This window comes from Coenobita brevimanus, chromosome 112, assembly GCF_032717465.1.
Source record: "Coenobita brevimanus isolate Jiangsu-jjx chromosome 112, ASM3271746v2, whole genome shotgun sequence".
NCBI lineage: Eukaryota > Metazoa > Arthropoda > Malacostraca > Decapoda > Coenobitidae > Coenobita > Coenobita brevimanus.
Window position 1 is genome coordinate 3,616,698 of NC_137065.1, and position 23,303 is coordinate 3,640,000.

A 23,303-nucleotide genomic window follows, 5' to 3' on the forward strand; every position below is an offset into this window, starting at 1 on the left:
AAAAGGAATATGAGGAAGCAAGACAAGAGGATGATGATGATGGGAAGAGGGAAGATAAAGAGAATGGAGGAGGGGAGCAAGAAGTCATGTGTGTGTGAGAGAGAGAGAGAGAGAGAGAGAGAGAGAGAGAGAGAGAGAGAGAGAGAGAGAGATTGCACTAAATGTAGAGTATATGATTGATGTGTAAAGGAGAATATGGAGAGAGAGAGAGAGAGAGAGAGAGTAAACACAAGGGTAGAAGATAGATGATGATTGTAATAACAGGGAAAATGATGAAGACTGAGGGAGAAAGATTTAGAGGAGGAGGAGGACGAGGAGAGAGAGATTGAGGAGAGGGAAATTGGAGAAGGGTACAGTCAGAGAGAGAGAGATTGACTTTGTGACAGTTTGAAAGACAATTACAGGCTTAAGGAGAGAGAGAGAGAGAGAGAGAGAGAGAGAGAGAGAGAGAGAGAGAGTCACGTACGTGCTGTTCAGTCTCTCATTAAGGTAATTTGTTCCTGTTAGTAATTAGGAGGTGCTAATGGGCCTTATTATTATTATTATTATTATTATTATCATTATTATTATTATGCACTTATTATTGTTACTATTACTCCTACAGTTATTATCATTGTTATTATTACTATTATCATCATCATTATTATTTTGATGATGATGATTATTATTATTATTAATCGTATAATTTTTCTTCTTTCTCACGCCACAGCGGCTGTGGTCCCTTAACATTCTCTCTCTCTCTCTCTCTCTCTCTCTCTCTCTCTCTCTCTCTCTCTCTCTCTCTCTCCCACACTCGCAAACATCCATCTCTCAACCCCCCCCACATAGCTCTCACTCTCCTAATGCACTATCTCTTACCCACCCAACCCACTCTCTCTCACCTTCCTAACCCACTATCTCTCACCCTCCTAACCCACTATCTCACCCTCCTAACCCTCCATCTCTCACCTTCCTAGCCCACCATCTCTCACCCTTCTAGTCCACGCTCTCTCACCCTCCTAACCCACTATCTCTCACCTTCCTAACCCAGTATCTTACACCCTCCTAACCCACTATCTCACACCCTCCTAACCCACTATCTCTAACCCTCCTAACCGACTCTCACCCTCCTAACCCACTATCTTTCACCCTCCTAACCCACTATCTCTCACCCTCCTAACCCACTATCTCTCACCCTCCTAACCCACTATCTCTCACCCTCCTAACCCACTATCTCTTACCCTCCTAACCCACTATCTCACACCCTCCTAACCCACAATCTCACACCTTCCTAACCCACTATCTCTCACCCTCCTAACCCGCTAGCTCTCACCCTCCTAACTCACCATCTCTCTTATCTCCCCAGGGTTTCCAATCGAAGCTGCTGTTCGGATCCAAAGAGATAGTGGCCATCAGCTGCTCGTGGTGCAAGGCTGCTTACCACAACAAGGAGAGCTGCTTCAACATCAGCAAGATTGAAGAGACCTGTTCCCTGGGTAAGTACGGAACCTCCCTAACACTTTTTCCGTAGCGATTTATTTTCATTGTTCCATCCCTCGTGTCATTTTTATTTTTTTTTCAAGGGGAGCTGCTTCAGTATTAGTAAGATTGAAGAGACGTGTTCCCTGGGTGAGTGTGCAAGCTCCCTAACACCTTCCCCTTAGCGATTTATTTCGATTGTTACTTCCCTTATGTCTAGATTTTTTTTTTTACAACCTTTAGCAAGATTGAAGAGACATGTTCCCTGGGTGAGTGTGCAGGCTTCCTAACACCTTTCCCTAAGCGATTCATTTTTATTATTACACCCTCCTGTCCTGCTCTGTGTTCTCTGGGTGAGTATACAAGCTCCCTAACACCTTTCCCGACGCGATTTTTTTTCGATCATTACACACTTTAGCAAAATTGAAGGCCTGTTCCCTGGGTGAGAGTGCAAGCTCCCTGACACCTTTCCCCATGCGATTTATTATGATTATTACTCCCCTGCTGTCGTATTTTTTTTTATATTATTATTATTAAAACCTTTAGCAATATTGGAGAGACATGTTCCATGGGTGAGTGCAAGCTCCCTAACACCTTTCCCGTAGCGATTTATTTTGATTATTACCTTTAGCAAGACAGAGACGTGTTCCCTAGGTGAGTATTTAGGTTCCCTAACACCTTTCCCTGAGCGTTTTATTTTGATTATTACACCTTCCTTCCCTATTCAGTGTTCCCTGAGTGAGTGTGCAAGCTCCCTAACACCTTTCCACAAGCTATTTATTTTGATTATTACATCCTTTAGCAAGATTGAAGAGACATGTTCCCTGGGTGAGTGTGCAAGCTCTCTAACACCTTTCCCTAAGCGATTTATTTTGATTATTACATCCTTTAGCAAGCCATGTTCCCTTGGTGAGTGTGCAAGCTCCCTAACACCTTTCTCTAAGCGATTTATTTTGATTGTTACTTCCCACGCGTCCAACAGTTTTATTATTATTATTATTATTATTATTATTATTACTACAGCCTTTAGCATGATTGAGACATGTTCCCTAGGTGAGTGTGCAAGCTCCGTAAAACCTTTCCCTAAGCGATTTATTTTGATTATTACACCCTCCTGTCCTAGATTTTTTTTTTTATTACCCCTTTAGCAAGATTGAGACTTATTCCCTGGGCAAGTACGGATGCTCCCTAACACCTTTTCCTAAGCGATTTATTTTTATTATTACGTCACTCCTGTTCTGTTCTGTGTTCTTTAAATCTTTGCAACATTGCCATACTCTGCATAAACAGCGTACAAAGAGGTATTAACCAGCCATGTCGTAAAATAAATCGCTTAGGAAGAGGTGTTAGGGAGCATATTTTCCAGACAGATTGGGCCTTGGTGTTTGTGCTGAGGGATAAAGTTGATGTAGTGATGATAATGGTCAGATAGAGGGAGAGAGAGAGAGAGAGAGAGAGAGAGAGAGAGATAACAGTTAAATATATTATTGTCTGTATATTAGTAAGGCGAGACTGGGTACACAGAAGAGAGATAAGGGGTGTATGGGGCAGTGTTTTTTGTAGGGGAGAGAGAGAGAGAGAGAGAGAGAGAGAGAGAGAGAGAGAGAGAGAGAGAGAGAGAGAGGACCCAAAATGAGAAGGGTAATGGTTGTGATGATGATGATGATGAATGTGATTAGGTGTGTGTGTGTGTTAGAGAGAGAGAGAGAGAGAGGAGACCCCAAATGAGGAGGGTTGTGGTTGTGATGATGATGATGAATGTGATTAGGTGTGTGTGTGTGTGTGTGTGTGTGTGTGTGTGTGTGTGTGTGTGTGTGTGAGAGAGAGAGAGAGAGAGAGAGAGAGAGAGAGAGAGAGAGAGAGAGAGAGAGAGAGAGAATGGGGAAGCGAAAATAAGGAACAAGAGAGGGCATGAGAAGGATGAAGAAGGTAGTGAATAAATGAATGAATCAGTGAACGAAGGACAGAAGGAAGGAAGGAAGGAGGGAGGGAGGGAGGGCAGACAGGAAGGTGGAGGCGAGAAGCGAGGTATGAAGAATGTCTTAGAGAAAAAAAGAAAGAGAGGAAGAGAGAGCGAGAATTAAAGAGAGAACAGAAGAAAGATAGAAAGTAAAGCAAAAGGAGAGACGAAATAAGAAATAAAGAAGAAAAAATAATGAAAATAAAAAAAAATAACGGAGGAAGTAGAAAAAGAAACGAAGAGGAAAAGAAGAAATATGAAAGAAGAAAATGGGCAATGGCGAGAGAGAGAGAGAGAGAGAGAGAGAGAGAGAGAGAGAGAGAGAGAGAGAGAGGAATATATTATGTTAGAGGAATAGGAGGAGGGGGAGGGGGGGAAGGAGGAGGAGGAATTTTAGCTGATTTTGTGTGTGTGTGTGTGTGTGAGAGAGAGAGAGAGAGAGAGAGAGAGAGGGGAATATGTTAGGCCAGTGAAGGAGAAGTAATTTCAGTGAAGGAGGAAAAATGGAAGAAAGTGAAAAAGGAGGAGCACATGTAGGTCGAGAGAGAGAGAGAGAGAGAGAGAGAGAGAGAGAGAGAGAGGAATTTTGGGCGTAATTCTGGACATTTTAAATTGGAATATTTTGAGATACTGAATGGACACTTGTAACCTTAGCTTAGGATTAATGTGGTGCTAGTCACGAAGAAGTGCCATGGGAAGGATATTGAGCTGTTTTATTGCCTTTTTCGATCATTGAGAAAATAAGATGAAAAAGGACGAAAATCAGTCATAAATTTAGCATCAATGTAGCGTACAAGAAAATGCAAGTAATCGTACCCAGAATAAATCGCGGAGAAGAATATGTTACGTAACTTCTTTGGCAGAGAATACGTGGTCTGATAGGTAATATGGCTACCGTGCTTCGCTGTGGGATTAGAAGATGCGATGTTGAGATAAATTCTACGGGATTCGCGCGCCGTGTTTCATTATCTCAAAATATCTTGCCCGTGTTGCCTGAGAGAGAGAGAGAGAGACGAATTTTAATCAGGCATAGGCTTTGCTTTCTTCTTATTTTCTCTCTTCATTCCTCTTCTCTCCCTCTCTTCTTTCTGTTACCTTCTCTCTCTCTCTCTCCTCTTCCCTTCTTCTGATTCTTTCATTTTTCCCCTCTTTTCCTCTCTTTTCTCTTTCTCTCTTCCTTCTTGCTCTGTACTTTCCCCCTCTCTTCTTCTCTCACTTCTTCATTGTTCTTTCTTCTCTTCTCCTCTCCTCACCTATCATCATCTATCTTCCTCACCCTTCTTATCTCCCTTCCTGTCCACCCTCCCTTCCCCCTTTCCCTCCCCTCTCATCTCCCACTCTCTCCTTCCCCCCCACCCTCCTCTCCTTTCCGTTCCTTTCTTTTCTCCCCTTCCCTCCATTCCTCTCCTGTTCCGTCCTCTCCTCTCCCCTCCTCTTATCTTCTCTCCCCTCCCCTCTCCTGTCCTACCCCCACTCACCTCTCCTTTTCGCCTCCTACACACATTTCCTCTTCTCCCATCTCCCTCCTCTTCTTTCCTCTCCTCTCCTCTCCTCTCCCTCCTCTTCTTTCCTCTCCTCTCCTCTCCTCTCCCTCCTCTTCTTTCCTCTCTTCTCTTCTCTTCTCTTTTCTCTTCTCTTCTCTTTCTTTTCTCTTCTCTTCTCCTCACCTCTCCTCTCTTCTCCCCTCTCCTCTCCCCTCCCCTCTCCTCTCCTTCCACCACTTACATCTCTTCTTCCCTCTCCCTCCTCTTCTTTCCTCACCCCTGCCTCTTAGCTATGAAAAGTGGTATGCCAGATAAAATTAAATGGGGATATAAATAAAGAGTAAAAATTGCCTAGACAACCACAACAGATTAGTTCCTCCATCTTCCTCCTCCTCCTCCTCTTCTTCTTCTTCTACTTCTTCCTCCTCCTCCTCGTACTCCTCCTCGTCCTTCTCGTCGTCGTCGTCGTCGTCGTCGTCCTCCTCCTCCTCCTAATTCAACATCCTCTCTCTCTCTCTCTCTCTCTCTCTCTCTCTCTCTCTCTCTCACCCCCATTCAACTCAGCACAAATGGATTCTCACCCAAATGCACCCTATTGTTAGTTTCATCGTCATTCAAACAATTTTTTAGAGAGAGAGAGAGAGAGAGAGGTGGACAGTTACACAGTGCTAGATAGATAAATTAATTGATTGATAGATATAGACATGATAGCTGGGGAGTTAGACGCAGAAACACATAGATAGATAGAATGATAGATAGCCAGATGGATAGATAGATAGGCGGTCATCCAGGTACATTGATAGGTAGACAGATAGATAGATACATACATACATGAAGAGAGAAAAGCAGTCTTAGATACATACATACATACATACATACATACATGCAGAGAGAAAGATTGGTACTCTTTTTACACATACACACATACATACGTACACACATACATACATGCATACTTACATACATGCTGAGGGAGAAATTTAGGTAGTTTTTAGATAGATGGATAGGTAGGCAGTCAATTCCAGGTAGATAGACAGATAGATAGATAGATAGATGCAGAGAGAGAGACAAATGGGAACTTCTTTTTTTTTTTTTCCTGCTGGCACTCTCCACTCGCTCCCAAAAATCTCTTAAATGCCTGCCACGGTCGAGCCTCGAACCCGTCCTCTGTTCACGCGCGTATCGGGAGACAAGCACGGTAATTCTGAGGCACCACGGCTCCTAAACATGTTGTAATATTGCCCAAATACTCAAATTAATTCCATAAGGGCATTTATTCTCTCTCTCTCTCTCTCTCTCTCTCTCTCTCTCTCTCTCATCCCTGAAGGAGATGGAGGACTAGGATTGCTCTTGTTGTTGTTGTTGTTGTTGTTATTGTTATGTCCGGTCATTAGGAGTTGGATCACTGCTGCGGAGGGGAGAGAGAGAGAGAGAGAGAGAATGTGTTCAGTGCATGTGTAAATTGTGTGTGTGTGTGTGTGTGTGTGTGTGTGTGTGTGTGTGTGTGTGTGTGTACTTTGCCTATTTACTGAAGTTTTTATCTCCAACCCCCTCCTCTTCTCTCCCCTTTTTCCTCCCCCTCCCCAGTGTCTCTTTACATTCCCCCCTTCCTTGGTTTTTCTCCTCTCTTCCTCACGTTCCTCCCTCCCTCTACCCCTCCCCTTCACAACCCTTTTCCTTCCTCTCCCCGCCTTTCCATCCTCTCCCTCTCCATTTTTTACCTTCCCTTCCCTCTCCTTTCCCCTTCCCATCCTTCCCTTCCTATCCCCTTCCCTTTCCCTTTCCCTCATCATTCTCCTCGCATACCCTCCACGCACCTTCCATCTCTCTCTCTCTCTCTCTCTCTCTTTTCAAGCAACCATAGTATAATCCCGTATTACACCTATAAAGATCAACAGACTATATTTACCACGAATTTTTACGACGTTTAAAACCGTATACTTAAACCCCGTGTGTGTGTGTGTGTGTGTGTGTGTGTGTGTGTGTGTGTGTGTGTGTGTGTGTTTTAAGTACGTGATAGTGGAACCTACCTGGCCTTCATGTATGGCTGCTAACCGCATTCTGTAATAGGGGATGCAGGCTAACACAACCTCCTAACCACAGGCGTTACATAAATGGCTCTGTAATTTGAGGTATGCACTCCATTTCACTATACGATTTTCCAACGCTCGTATAGCGGATGATACTCGTAGTGCGATACAGCGATTGAAGTGGGTGTAGCGTAATATTTGGGGGCGTATGCACGTTTACAAGAAATATACATATGAATAAATAAATAATGCACTTTCTTCTGTAATGATGCTTATGTCTGCTAAATTTTACGGCATATGAACTTTATTTTAATAATGATAAGAATACTGGTAATATTAATCGGTAGAGAGGCGGCCTGCAGTCCTGATGGACCCAGGTTCGAATCCAGGCTGGGGCAGGGAACAGTTTAAGGATTTGAATTCCATAAAAGCAGACTTTCCTGATCTACCAGATGACCCGCCGACATGTCATAAAAGTACCCCCGCTGATACCAATACACCAGTCCTGTATGAGACAGCCCTAGCATGTATTCAGTATGGACGGTGGGTGTTAGCGCCGAAGTGGTGACATGTGGAGGTGTAGGAGGACTACTGGGCCTTGGAATAGGCTACTGCCCCCGAGATATAGGCCCTGAAGCCTTTGCCCAGAGTCGGACACAAAAAAAAAATAAAAATAATAATAATAATAATAATAATAATAATAATAATTAATGGTATTGGTAATAGATTGATAATTTCGATGGTGATAATAATAATAATAATAATAATAACTAATAATAATAATAATAATAATAATATAATTGTTCTCACCGGACGAGATTTTTTTTTTTTTAATTTGACTCAATGCAATTTGTTCCATAGGCAAGTGATATTTTGAGTGTTGTGAAATGTAACTTGAGAGAGAGATTAATGTGAGTAGGTGTTTGTTTAGATTTAATTGGTTTTTGATAGTAAGAGAGAGAGAGAGAGAATTATTTAGTTTGTCGTTCTTCTATCCTTTTTTTTTTTTTGTTTTTATGCATTAATTCATTTGGTTTTGTTCCTCCCTCCCTCCCTCCCTCCCTCCCTCCCTCCCTTTCTTCCTTCCTTCTTCTTTCCTTCCTTCATTCTTCCTTCCTTAGTACGCACCTACCTACCTGCCTGCCTGCCTGCCTGCCTGCCTGCCTGCCTACCTACCTACCTACCTACCTACCTACCTACCTACCTACCTACCTACCTTCCTTCCTTCCTTTAATCCCCTAACGTAAGTCTTGAAGAGGGAGATATCGAGGAGTGGAGAGGGAAGGAGGAGGAATGAGGGAATTAAGAGATATAAGGGTGAAGGAGGAGGTGAGAGAGAGAGAGAGAGAGAGAGAGATTGGATGCTTATGAGTGTACGAGTATGTTTGTATGTTTGTTGAACCATGTGCTGTTTGTGTGTGTGTGTGTGAGAGAGAGAGAGAGAGAGAGAGAGAGAGAGAGAGAGAGAGAGAGCAGGAGATAAAAAATGTGTAATGAAAGGTGAAAAGTGAAGAAGGAAAAGTCTGAAGGTGAAAGAGGGAAGAGAGAAAAAGATGCAAAGAAAGTCAGTTGAAAAGAGAGAGAATAGGGCTGACGTGAAGATGATATTGAAGGAAATGATAAGAGGAAGATTAGGATGAGGATAAAGAGGAGGAGGAGGAGGAAGAAGAAAAAGAAGAGGAAGAAGAAGAGGAGGAGGAGGAGGGGGAGGAAGAGAAAGAACATGAGGAGGAGGAGGAAGAAAAAGGAGAGGAGGAGTAATAGGAGGAGGAGGAAAAAGAAAAAGGAGAGGAGGAGGAAGTAAAAGAAGAGGAGGTGGAGGAGGGGGAGAAGGAGGAAAATGAAAAAGAAGAGGAGGAGGAGGAGGAGAGGAGGGTAAGGAAGAACGCGAGAAATTGAAGAGGCATAAAGATAAGGAAGAAGACATTACGAGGAGGAAGAGTAGGAAGAAGACGAGGAGGTGGAGAGAATGTGATGGGTTTTGGGAAGGAAGAAGACGAATGAAAAGAAGATAAAATGAAAAGGAAGAATAGACACAGCGGCCCCGTAAGAAAAATGAGAGTTTATGAAGGAGGAGGAGGAGGAGGAGGAATCAGAGTGGAGGAGGAAGAAGCGAGATGTTAATAGGAAGAGGAAAGTGTGACAAGGATAGGGAGAGGATGTAAAGAAAACAGATGAGGAAGAAGAAAAGATGAGACAAAAGAGTAAGATGGAAGAGGAGGAGGAGGAAGAGGAAGAGGCAAGAAGACGGCGAGGGTAAGAGGAGGCGTAAAATAAGAGAGCGATTTGAAGGAGAGTTACGGCAGTGGAGAGAGAGAGAGAGAGAGAGAGAGAGAGAGAGAGGAGCAAAGCATTCTCCATACAAAATCTTTTAAAAAAATGAAGACTATTCCATGCAAAACTATCCCTCAGCATTTTTCCAATAAGCTTTCTCGCTGCTCATGGATTTTTTTTTTTAGTTGCTTTCCATGGATTTTTGAGAGAGAGAGAGAGAGAGAGAGAGAGAGAGAGTCAAATTTAAAAATGTCAGGTTCTGAAGTGATTAATGAGAGAGAGAGAGAGAGAGAGAGAGAGAGAGAGAGAGAGAGAGAGAGAGAGAGAGACTTAATTAGCGCTGGCAAAACTAACACTCTGTATTTTTTTTTTTTTAATAAGGTCTGTGTCCCAACTGGAGAGCAATTTATTTTTATTATTATTATTATTATTATTATTATCATTAATATTATTACTAGGGTGATGATGGTGATGGTTGTTATTATTATTATTATTATTATTATTATTATTATTATTACTAGGGTGATGATGATGATTGTTATTATTATTATTATTATTTATGGATGATGCTTTTAATTATCTGTCATCATGTCTTTTTGCTATTTTTTATTTTGATTTTTTCTATGGATTTTTTTTTGGGGGAGGGAGGCGGAGATCTGGCGTTTTTGGTTTAGATTGATATTGTAAGGATTCTTTGAGAGAGAGAGAGAGAGAGAGAGAGAGAGAGATGTGATTTCCTTTGTGGTTCTCTTTTTCACTCAGTATTTTCACATTAATTCTCTCTCTCTCTCTCTCTCTCTCTCTCTCTCTCTCGCATTCACTTCGCCTTTCATTAATCTTACATTTTTTCATTTTTATTCATTTCTCTCACCTCGCCCTGTTGGAGAGAGAGAGAGAGAGAGAGAGAGAGAGAGAGAGAGAGAGAGAGAGAGAGAGAGAGAGAGAAGATAGCCAGACATACAAACCTAGAGTGAAAGAGAAGAAAAATCCCAGAGTGAGAGAAACTGAAAGTGAGAGAGGAAGTAAAAGACCGAAAGTGAGCGAATTAGAGATAGAGAAAAATGAAATAATGGATTAGAGAGAAGAGCAAAGAAGAGGAATTGGAAAGAGAGGGTTAGAGAAGGAAAGAGATATATCAGAGGGAAGGAAGATTGAGTTAGTTGAACAAAGTGAACGGAAAGATGAACAGAATAACACACACACACACACACACACACACACACACACACACACACACACACACACACACACACACACACACACGCTATCTGTCAGTCTCTAAAATATATACATAGGGGATTGTGAATGTCCACACACACACGCACACACACGCGCGCGCACACACACACACACACACACACACACACACACACACACACACACACACACACACACACACACACACCAACGCTTTGATCATCTTGCTGTGTACCGTGTGTGTGTATCCGTGTGGGTGTGTGCGTTGATGTGTGATTGTGTGTACGTGTGTATATGAGTGTTGTGTGGGTAATAAGAGGCTTATGATGTGCGTATGAGTGGGCGTGGATAATACTCTTCTTTTTTTTTTTTTTAAGAGAGAGAGAGGGAGGGAGATGGTTGGATAATGTGTTTGTGTTTGGCTTGAGAGAGAGAGAGAGAGAGAGAGAGAGAGAGAGAGAGAGAGAGAGATGGATAATGTGTTTGTGTTTGGCATGAGAGAGAGGAGAGAGAGAGAGAGAGAGATGGATGGATGGATAATGTGTTTGTGTTTGGCAAAAGAGAGAGAGAGAGAGAGAGAGAGAGAGAGCTGAGACAAATTGAGACGAGAAATATAGACTTCAGAGATAACTGAGCGAATTTAAGATAACAGGAAATTTACGAGAGAAGGAATTGTGTGTGTGTGTGTGTGTGTGTGTGTGTGTGTGTGTGTGTGTGTGTGTATTCCACTCTTATTTGTATTGTTTTAGTGGAACTGGCGATTGTGTGTGTGTGTGTGTGTGTGTGTGTGTGTGTGTGTGTGTGTGTGTGTGTGTGTGTGTATTCCTATCTTATTTGTATTGTTTTAGTGGGACTGGTGATTGTGTGTGTGTGTGTGTGTGTGTGTGTGTGTATTCCTATCTTATATGTATTTGTTTTAGTGAGACTGGTGATTGTGTGTGTGTGTGTGTGTGTGTGTGTGAGAGAGAGAGAGAGAGAGAGAGAGAGAGAGAGAGAGCGTTGAAATATATGTAAATAATTATTCCATGTGTTTGAACTGTCCGAGAATTCCTCTGTGTGTGTGTGTGTGTGTGTGTGTGTGTGTGTGTGTGTGTGTGTGTGTGTGTGTGCATTCAATATCCAACTATGTGTGTATGAATGGAGCTAAATGATCCGTTCATGTCTGTGCATATATATGTATGTGTGTATGGGAGGGGAGGTGGCCTAGTGGTAAAGTAGTGGACTGCTGACCGAATGAACACGAGATCAGTCCATAATAATTTAGAGATTTAAGTTTCGATAAAAAATCCTTAATCTCTTTACCATTATTTTATTTATTTATTTATTTATTTTATTTAGTTACTTTATCCTATTTATCTTTATCGAAGCTTCGGAGAGACTTTTCGTTCTGGATACACCTTTCATTGACCCATTCAGTACGAGGATAACACACACACACACACACACACACACACACACACACACACACACACACACACACACAACGTGGTCTAAACATGTGTCTGTCTATATGTATGTATGTTTGTGTGTCTATCTGTCTGTCTGTCTATCCGTCTGTCTGTCTCATACAGACAGTCTCTCTCTCTCTCTCTCTCTCTCTCTCTCTCTCTCTCTCCATTTTCTTCCACCTAAATTCAATTTCTGTCCTCTCACTAATCTACTCTCTCTCTCTCTCTCTCTGTCTCTCTCTCTCAACAGCAATATGCATAAATAAACACAGACACATTATTATTCATTCCAGCGACTGAAAAAATCATGAATATTTTTTGGAGCTAGAACTGGAGAGAAATGATACTGAGAGAGAGAGAGAGAGAGAGAGAGAGAGAGAGAGAGAGAGAGAGAGAAGAGGGGGGGGAAGAAAAGGAGGCCTGTGGGAAATTAAGAGAGAAGGAAAAGATTGAGAGATATTGTAGTAGGTAACACACACACACACACACACACACACACACACACACACACACACACACACACACACACACAGATGGGAATGGAAAAAGAAGATGTATTGTCAAGGAAAAGATTTTTAAGATAAGAGACAGTTTACTAGAGAGAGAGAGAGAGAGAGAACGGTCATTAATCACAAGGTAACAGACAGCCCTTCATCATTTACATCTCTTCTTGACAGCTATGACTCTCTCTCTCTCTCTAGATAGATAGATAGATAGATAGATTGATAAATAGGTAGATAGACATAAATGTAGACAAGTGCTCGTGGGCCCTTCGGGCCCCTCACACTTGCTCCTGCGGAGGGCCCTCGCGCTGCTGTAGCTATGGGCAAAAAATTCAACGGAGGTCCAATGCTGGGCGCCGAGAGCGGCGTTTTTTGGTCAAAATGTGATCGCTCATTAAATATGGTAAAAGTTTTTCAATCGTGATGGGACCAAGTTTTTTCACATCAGCGAATTTTTTGCGATTTTTGTGCCAATTATGGTGCGATGTGAATGTGTAGTTTCGGCTGCCCAAAATACACACACACACACACACACACACACACACACACACACACACACACACACACACACACAGCTAGTGCTATAGCATATTAGATATAAAGATATGTACATCAGTCTATCTATTTATCACTCTGTCTTTTTTTCTATCATCTAATTCACCATTTTGGTTCTTTCTATTTACATTCTCTCTCTCTCTCTCTCTCTCTCTCTCTCTCTCTCTCTCTCTCTCTCAATGTGTGTAGGTCCATTTAGGCTAATCCCTTTCAATCTTAGTCTTTCACTTTCTCAACGCCACTATGTAATGGAATGTAAGAGAGAGGGTTTTAGAGATAGTGAGAGAGTGGCAGTTAAAGAGAGCAAGAGGAATAACGGTGACATGTAAGAAAGTGAGGGTAGTGTTGAGAGAGAGAGAGAGAGAGAGAGAGAGAGAGAGAGAGAGAGAGAGGCGGTAAGTAGGTAAAGAAAGTGAGAGAGTGAGAAAGGGGATGATCCTCTCTCTGTCGGTGAAGTTGTCAGTTCGGTGAGCGAGAAAGCCTGAAATTGAGTGACAAAAGTGAGAGAGTAGAGTTAGAAGTGAGAAAATTTGTATCCGGAAGTGAGAAAATTAAAGCTAGTACTCTTTTACCCCTTGTACAGCAGTCATTTTTTTTCGCCTCGTTCTGAGATATTTTTTTCCTTGCATTTTTTCTTTTTCCTTTTTTGTTATTCATTTTCTCCATGTTTTCGTTTCTCCTTCTCATGGATATTCATATTTTATTTTTGTTTTTGATTTTTTATTTATTTTCAAGTATTTTTCGTTTTTCATACCTCATTTTCGTTATTTTTTTTTTCATTTTTGGTGTTCTTTTCATGCCAATCATTTTCATGCATTATTTCAGTTATTCTGTTCTTCTCATTTATTCTCATTTTCTTTTTCTCCTCATTCGTTTTCTTTTTCTTCTCATTAATTTTCGTACATATTTCCATTTTTATTTCATTTTTCATTTCTCATTCATTTTCGTGCATTTCTTCATTATTTCACTTAATTTATTGCATTTTTTCCATTTTATTCATTTTCGTGCATTTTTTTCATTATTTAATTTCTTGCATTTTTCCATTTTTTCAGTTTCATTCATTTTCATGCATTTTTTTCCTTTTTCCAGTTCATATTCGTGTATTTTTCCCATCGTTTCATTTTTCATTAATTTTCGTGCATTTTCCCCATTTTTTTCATTTCTTATTCATTTTCGTGTATTTTTATTTTAATGTTTTTCTCATTTTCATTTCTTCGTTTTTTTTGACATTCAGGATGAGATGGAGGGATGGGGTGCAGAGGTATATGAGAGAGGGGGGGGGTGAGTTGGGAGCGGGGCAGTGAAATGGCAGGGGCCAGGGCGACGTGGAGGCGATTTGTTTGTGGTCACCCCGTGCGGGATTGAGGCGTCTGGCAGTAGATAGATAGATAGATAGATAGAGATATTCTTGCGTCTCCATCTTACTCATTTTCGTTCTTTTAATCAATTTTCTCTTCATTTTCTTCCATTTCGTAATTTTCTTAGGCAATTAAATATCACTCTTTTTTTTATTTGTGTTTTTTTATTTCTCTTTATCATATTTTTTCTCTTTTTGACTTCTGTTTCTCTTTTTTTTTCTTCATTTAGCTCATCTTTTGTATTTTTTTTTTTTACACAATTTTTTTACATTTCAAAGTATTCATATGCGTATTTATACTTGTTATTTTTTTTATTTCATTATTTTCACATTTTCTTTCTTTATAAAGCTTTTTGTTTCATTTTTTTCGTTTCTAAAATCAGTGTTCATGAATCTTATATATACTTGCTTTTTTTCGTGTTTAATTTCGGATTTGTACTAACAAAAATTGACGGAGCTCTCTCTCTCTCTCTCTCTCTCTCTCTCTCTCTCTCTCTCTCTCTCTCTCTCTCTCTCTCTCTCTCTCTCTGTCCTCCTCCTCCTCCTCCTCCTCCTCCCTAATCCCATCTTTCCTTCAAATCCTTCCACCCCTGTCACTTCTCTCTCTCTCTCTCTCTCTCTCTCTCTCTCTCTCTCTCTCTCTCTCTCTCTCTCTCTCTCTCTCTCTCTCACATGTTTCTCCATTTTCTTTCTCTTCCTTTACTCAGTTCCATCCCTTCCTTCATTCTTCCTTCCTTCCTTTCTTCCTTCTTAAGTCTCCCTTCCTTCCCTCCCTCCTTCCTTTCTTATTTTTTCTTCCCTCCTTTCTTCCCTCCATCCTTTCCTTTCTTCCTTACTCCCTCTCTTGCTTCCTTCCTTCCTTCTCTCCTCTCATCCCTCCCTCCTTTCTTCCCTTCTTCATTCCTTCTCAGATTTCCTTCCTTTCTTCCCTCCAGTGCTCCTTCCTTCAGTCTCTCCATCTTTTCCCTTCCCCCTCCAATCCACGTCCGTCCCTCCGCCCCCCCTTTTCTTTGCCATCTTAGGGTGCACTATGGTAGACGGATAGATAGACATATAGATAGATAGAAAATTTGCGCTATTGATTTCATGATATATATAGATGTTTTTTATGGCATTAATCTTGTACTAATGCTTGAACACACACACACACACACACACACACACACACACACACACACACACACACACACACACACACACACACACACACACACACATAACGATACATACATACATACAAATAAAAGAAAACTAAAAATCTACGGACATTACGCATCACATTTCGCTTGCAAATAAAATAAATTGTTTTGTACCCTTTTTTTCACAAGTCATTTTTTTTTCTAAAACAATTGATTTTGTTTCTGACGGAGAGGCGATGAAAAGGCACTCGACAGGCAATGGAAGAGAGAGAGAGAGAGAGGATAGTCTTTTGTTTTCCTTTGTGCAGTCTAAATATTCAGGTGAGAGAGAGAGAGAGAGAGAGAGAGTAACCATCTTTCACTCTTACACTTTAAAAATCATTCAATTGTCTTTCTTTTTCATTTTTTTATTTTTTATTTTTTCGTTCAGTGATGTCTCCGTTTTGTTACATTTAATCTCCTCATTAATAGTGAAGAGGCATTGAACGGGGATTGAGATTTGTCAGAAAAATAGAAGAAGTAGAGAAAAAGAAGAGTAAAAAAAAAAAAAAGAGAGAGAGAGAGAGAGAGAGAGAGAGAGAAAGGAAGAGAAAGAACTATAATGAAAAGAGTTAAAGTGAACGAAAAATGGAAGAGAAAGAAAACGGGGAGACAAACTTGCAAGGACAAAATCGCGAAATTCTACGCATTTTTCCCGCCAGTTTTCATTTACCAGCTTAACGAAAAAATCCATAATCATATTTTTTAATTTGTTTAATTATAATGTTTTTTTTCGTGTTGATTTCCAGGAAGGTATATCATTAGCAATTGTCAGAGGGTATTTTTTTTTTAGCACTTCTGCGTGGACACATTATTATTATTATTATTATTATTATTATTATTATTATTATTATAGTAATGTGATTATTGCTATTATTATTATTATTATTGTAGTTAATGCGATTATTGCTGTTATTATTATTATTACTGTTATTATTATTATTATTATTATTATTATTATTATTATTATTATTATCATTATTATTCATGGTGTTGTTGTCACTCTTGTTGGTGTTTTTGTTGTTGCCGCTGCTGCTGCTGATAATAATAATGATAATGATAATAATGATAATTATGATGATGATGATGATGATGGTAATAATAATAATAATGATAATGATGATGATGATGATTAGTTATTACTGTTATTTTTCTCTCTCCCCCCAGACAAGATATATCATTAGCTTCCGTCAAAGGCCTTTTTTTTTTTTTCTTAAAGTTAATTACCAGGGGAGGTGTAATTAGCGCATGGCAGCATCATTTTAATTAGGCATCTGGAACTTCATTACCGCACACGTGTAATAAATCTAAATTATGCCTTTATTGTTCATGGCTGGTGAGAGCATTGGATTTTTATTTATTATTTTTGAATTTTTTTTTTTTGGATTTTCATTTTTATTATTTGTGATGTTTTTTTTATTGTCATTTTTATTATTTGTGATGTTTTTGATGATGATGATGATTATGATGATGGTGGTATTGGAAATAATAATAATAATAATAATAATAATAATGATAATGATAGTAGTAGTAGTAGTAGTAGTAAAATTATTATTTTTATGATGATGGTGGTGATGATGATATAATAATAATAATAATAATAATAATAATAATAATAATTAATAATAATGATAGTAATAGTAGTAGTAGTAGTTGTAAAATTATTATTATTAATAAGATGATGATGATGATTTTTACAATTCTTATTACTTTTCTTAGCTTTTAATTAAAGGATGTGTGAACTCGTGTCCATCCTGCTTCCATAAATCAGAATTAAGCAGTTAGTATTTCCTGAATGTGAACAGAATTATTATTATTATTATTATTATTATTATTATTATTATTTATTGTAGTTATGGTTGAAATGTTGGGATTGTGAATTTTTGAAGAAAACGAATAATATTAGTAGTAGTTGTAGTAGTGGTAGTAATGGTAGTAGTAGTAGTAAAAGATAATAATAGCTGTAATAATAATACCTGGCGTAAAACCAAATTATTTTATATTTATTTTAGTTATAATAATATTCTTAATGATGGTCGCCTATTATTATTGTCTCTTCGTTTACAACATCAACCTCATTAGCAAGTATTATAATCATCATCTAAATTCTAAATCCCTCATGAGTAATGGAATAAATTAAATAAAATGGACGAGAACTGTCATCATCATCATCATCATCATCATCATCATCATCCATTGAGGTAGGATCCAGAAAAAAAAAAAAAAAAGGTTTCAGATAGTGTGTACCATTAAATAGATTAGTAAAATATATATATATATATATATATATATATATATATATATATATATATATATATATATATATACATATACATACATACAAGCATACATAAATATACATACGTATATACATACATAGATATACATACATACATACATATACATACATACATACAGTACATACATACATATACATAGATAAATATACATGCATGCATACTTACATACATACATACGTAGATATACATACATATATACATATACATACATACATACATATATATACATACTGTACATATATACATATATATACATATATACCTACATATATACATACATAGACAGACAGACAGACAGACAGAAAAAATAATAAATTATTGAGTAAAATGTTGCAATTGCAGAGGCGTAGGTATGAAGTGCATTGACATTGTTGTTGTTGTTGTTTTTTTTAATTTGTATTGTGTTTGTTCGATGTGTTGGTTGTAGGAGTGATGATGATGATGATGATGATGATGATGATTAGTGGAAATGTGGTATTGATTGATTAAAGTGGTGATGATGATGATAATGATGATGATCTTAGTGATGATGATTTGACTGATGGATATGGTGTTATTGACTGATGAAGGTGGTGATGATGATTGATGATAATAGTAGTGATGATGATGATGGTGGTGGTGGCTGTGATGATGATGATGATGATAATTGTGAGTAATAACTGATGGTGATGATGATGATAGTGTAAGTAATAACTGATGATGATGATGATGATGATGGTAATGATGATAGTGGTGACGATTATGGTGGTGGTGGTAGTGGAGATGGTTATAGTCGGAGTGATGATGATGATGATGATGTTGAGGAAGTTAATGGTGGTGATGATGATGATGATAGTGGTGACGGTTATGTTGGTGGTGGTAGTGGAGATGGTTATAGTGGGAGTGATTATGATGATGATGATGATGATGGTAATGATGAGGACGTTAATGATGATGATGATGATGATGATGATAGTGGTGACGGTTGTGTTGGTGGTGGTAGTGGAGATGGTTATAGTGGTAGTGATTATGATGATGATGATGATGATGATAGTGGTGACGATTATGATGGTGGTAGTGGAGGTGGTTATGATGGGATTGATTATAATGATGATGATGATGACGTTAAAGATGATGATGACAATGGTGACAGTTATGGTGGGAATGATGATGATGATGATGATGATGGTGTAGGTATTGTTGCAGGTATTTTGGTGCAACATAGAGGCAGCTTCACCATATGGTTGCAACACACACTCACACATGGTTTCCTTAAAGCTGACCTTGCACCTGCCCTCTCTCTCTCCCTCACCTGTCTCTCTCTCTCTCTCTCTCACACACACACACACACACACACACACACACACACACACACACACACACACACACACACACACACACACACACACACTTTTCTTTCGCCTCTTCTCTGCTTTCTTCATTCCCTCTTATTTTCCCCTTCCCTCCTTCCATCCCTCCTTCCCTCTCTATCCCTTCCTTCCCTCCTTCCTTCTCTCTCCCTCCTCCTTCCGTTTCTTTGTCTCCCTCCTCCTTCCCTCCCCTGTACCTGTTCCCTCCCTCTTTCCTGTCTTACACTGCTCCCTCCATCTTACACTGCTCCCTCCTTCTCTCTCCTCTCAGTCTTCCTTCATGCTTTTTCCCTTCCTTCCCCCTTCTCCTCTCCTTCCTTCCTTCCTTCCTCCCTCCCTCCCTCCCTCCCTCCCTCCCTTCCTTCCTTCCTTCCCTCCTGCCTGCCTGCCTGCCTGCCTGCCTGCCTGCCTGCCTGCCTGCCTACCTACCTACCTACCTACCTACCAACCAACCAACCTACCTACCTACCTACCTACCGACCGACCGACCGACCGACCGACCTACCTTCTTTCGTTCATCATCCACATCTTCACCCTTCCAAGTATCTTCCTCACATTTGTTATTCATAATGATGGTGGTGATGATGATGATGATGTGGAGGATGAGGAGGAAGGTTGTGATGATGATGATTATGTGGAGGAGGAGGAGGAAGATTGTGGTGATGATGATGATGATGATGTTGATGTGGAGGAGGAGGAGAGGGAGGATTGTGATGATCATGATGATGATGTGGAGGAGGAGGAGGGGGAGGATTGTGATGATCATGATGATGATGTGGAGGAGGAGGATTGTGATGATGATGATGATATGGAGGAAGGGGAGGATTGTGATGATGATGATGTGGAGGAAGAGGAGCATTGTGATGATGATGATGATGTGGAGGAGGAGGAGGAGAATTGTGGTGATGATGATGATGATAAAACGCATAATTTTTGGTAGGTAGCAGTGCCCATCATCCACTCACTCGATGTAGTGATGCCTACAGGTGTCTTTCCATTGAGTGATAAGCCGGATGATTTAGTGTAACCAAGAAAACCATTGACTTCGCTGGGTGGTAACCATATCACTAAATGACGCCTGGTTGTCTAGTGGAATACGGCGCTTCATTTCACATCAAGGAGTGGTTTGGGTTTAATGCCCACATAATGCCGCTCGTGGGAGAATGAGGCTGGTCACCTTAAAAATTATAAAAGCATTGGATGATGATTGATGGATAGTTGAAAGAGCGGGAGAGAGAGAGAGAGAGAGAGTCAGGCTAAAACTCTCTCACTCTATCCCTCTTATGAACAAAATAGCGTAATGTTAAACTGAACAGAATCCCGAGGTGAGTCCAGGCTGGGGGAAAAGACTAACATTTATTTTTAACAGGCATCAAAGGACTGTTCATTGCTCACGCCTGACTGACACAACAACATGGGGGAGGCAGGGAGAGGCAGAGGGAGGCAGGGAGAGTCAGGAGGAGGCAGGGAGAAGCAAGGAGAGTCAGGGAATGGTAGGGAGAATCAGGGGGAGGCAGGGGTGTGGAAGTTAGGGAAGGCAAGGGAGGAAAGGTGTGGGAGTTGGAAAGGGAGAGGAAGGGTGAGGCAGGAATGTGTGTAGGTAGGCAGGGTGTGGGAGTTAGCAGGGGAGAGGTAGGGTGAGATAGAGTGAATAGGTAGGGAGAGGCAGGAATGTGTGTGTAGGTAGGGTGAGTAGACAGGGATGAGTTTGGTGAAGCAGAGAGGGTGATATGGCTAGGGGAGAGAGAGAGAGAGAGAGAGATCATTTAGGGAGGCAGGAAAATATGGTAGGAAAGGTGAGAGAGGCGGGAGGAAGCAGGGTGAGGGTAAATTAGGCAGATAGGGTGAAATACGGAGAGAGAGAGAGAGAGAGAGAGAGAGAGAGAGAGAGGAGGGGGCAGGGACTCACCAAATACAAGAGGCTTAAAGAGATCAGCGAAAAGGGGGGCACCATATGAAATCAAATATTGCACTTTAATACTCCAATGATGATTACCCAGTCCACGATATCCTTCAGTATTGGGAGGAGTTGGGGTCGTCTGTAATTGCTTTTTATTAAGATTGATTACCTATTATTTGTTATTACTATTACTGCTGTTATAGTCATCTTTTTTTCTGTTATTTCTACCTATTGTCTATGTTGTGTTCGTGTAATATCTATAATTGGTGTATAATAAGGACTACGGATCATTATTTCATCTCGTCCCCATCATCCAGTTATCTGTTCTTGTATTTCCACTCTAACCTGTTTATTTTGTAGCTAATTTATCCCCCTTCTTATTTATCGTCATCTCTTCCACTCATACTCCCCTAACTAATTCTCCATTTTATTTTCCCCATCCCATACTCTCCTTTTTCTTACTTCTTCTGCGTGGACCCAGTCAAGCATCGTCTTCCCTTCCTCATGAATTTCTCACATTTTTTCTCTTGGTATTAAATTTATCCCTCGTTAATTATATATCTCAAATTCCTGTCACTTTTTTTTTTTCATTTCCTGAAGTCCTTCGTTAATTCTCCTTATTTTTTCTCCTTTCAGGGATTCACTCGAGCATCATCATCCTTTTCTCATGCATTTCTCACTACATTTTGCCCTCGTTATTGCATTCTGTCTTATTCTTGTCACTTTTTTATTTCTCCTTATTTTTTTCTCCATTCAAGGATTCACTCCCATCATTATCATCCTTGCCACGTGCATTTCACACTGCGTTTTCTTTTTTCATTTATCTCATTAATTATTTCTTTCTTATTCCTGTGATTTTTTTCCTTATGCCCTTTACTAATTTCCTTTGTCTTTTTAATTCCACTAATCTTCTTTCTTCTTCAGGGATCCACTCGAGCATCATCGTACCTCCCTCATGGATCGTCAAGCTGCCCCGCCGCGGATCCTTCAAGTCCTCACTCAGGAAGTCACCCAAGAAGAGGGCGTCCACCAAGAGGAAGAACCGCGACAAGGTGAGGAATTCCACTGACGATGGGTACATTTGGGTTTCCAGCTTGGGTAACTCTTAAACATTCGATTTTGCGATAATTTTTGAGGCTTAGGTAACATACATGCGATTGTATTTTAATTTACGAGTGGTTGATACGTGAATTCCGCGTAATTTGGATGGATTTCGGATCTCCGTGTTAGTTTGAGTGATTCCGGTTCGTGTGATGAGGTAATTCCACTGACGTTGGGCAAATTTGGGGCCTTTTGCTTGGGTAGCCTTGAAGCGCTCAGTTTTAAGTTTTGAGAGGAGTAATCCCGTTCACTTTGGGTATAATTGGGTTTCTTGCTAGGGTAACTGATGCATTCGATTTTTTTATTTATTTATGAGGTGAGTAATTCGGTTCACTTTGTGTACATATAGGTTTTAGTCTTGGGTAACTTTGAAGCGTACGATTGTATTTTAACTTACAAGTGGTAGGTACAAGAATTCCGCTGAGTTGGGTATATTTGGGGTCTCCATTTTAGTTTGGTTAAGTCTAGTTTGTACGACAAGATGAGTAGAGGAATCTGGTTGAGTTTGCGTATTTTCTGATAACTTGGGTAACTCGAAAGCATACAATTTTATAAGAGATGTGAGTACAGGAATTTCGCGTATATTGAGTGTGTGTGTGTGTGTGTGTGTGTGTGTGTGTGTGTGTGTGTGTGTGTGTGTGTTTAGGTGGATGATTATAATGTGTTAATTGTGTTTGTTACCTGAGTCATCTCAAAAACGTTCAACTTCCTGATAATTTACGTATGATTAGATTTCACCGAGATTGGGTACCTTTCCGGGTCTAAAATCTACGTGAGTGAAGCATCAGGGGTCCGAAAATCTTTAGTGAGAGACAGACGAACAGGGTCACTCCTTGAAATTCCCCCGTATCTTAAAAATTTCACTGAATTTGATTACTTTCGGGGTTCATCTTTAATTTAGGTCAGTCTGGCTCGTGCGATTGATGAGGCTATAAATTTTGGACGTGAAATATTGCTTGTTATTCGATATTTGTTATACGATGATCCGAATATCGCTGACGTTGGGGACATTTTGGACTGATTTTTAGTTTGGGTAATTCTGTACTTCATTCGCGGAGATTTTTTTCGTCCCTAGCACTTCTTCGTGACTAGTTAAAGTGACGGGAGTATAGCTGTTGTTGGTAGTTATGGTGTTGAAACTTGAGGTAACTTAGAACATAACAGTTTACCCTGAGTGCTTTTACACACACACACACACACACACACACA

General features: G+C 40.0%; 1 protein-coding gene across 6 annotated transcripts in view; it reads left to right on the forward strand.

Annotated features, from left to right (window-relative positions):
- rdgA (retinal degeneration A) overlaps positions 1 to 23,303 on the forward strand; it is a 429,656-nt gene that overhangs the window by 306,331 nt on the left and 100,022 nt on the right. For all 6 annotated transcript variants that reach the window (XM_080286630.1, XM_080286634.1, XM_080286631.1 and 3 more), the window contains exons 4-5: positions 1,346 to 1,475; positions 21,918 to 22,045. In XM_080286630.1, the coding sequence (XP_080142756.1) occupies positions 1,346 to 1,475; positions 21,918 to 22,045 (258 nt within the window). The remainder of the gene's footprint in view (positions 1 to 1,345; positions 1,476 to 21,917; positions 22,046 to 23,303) is intronic.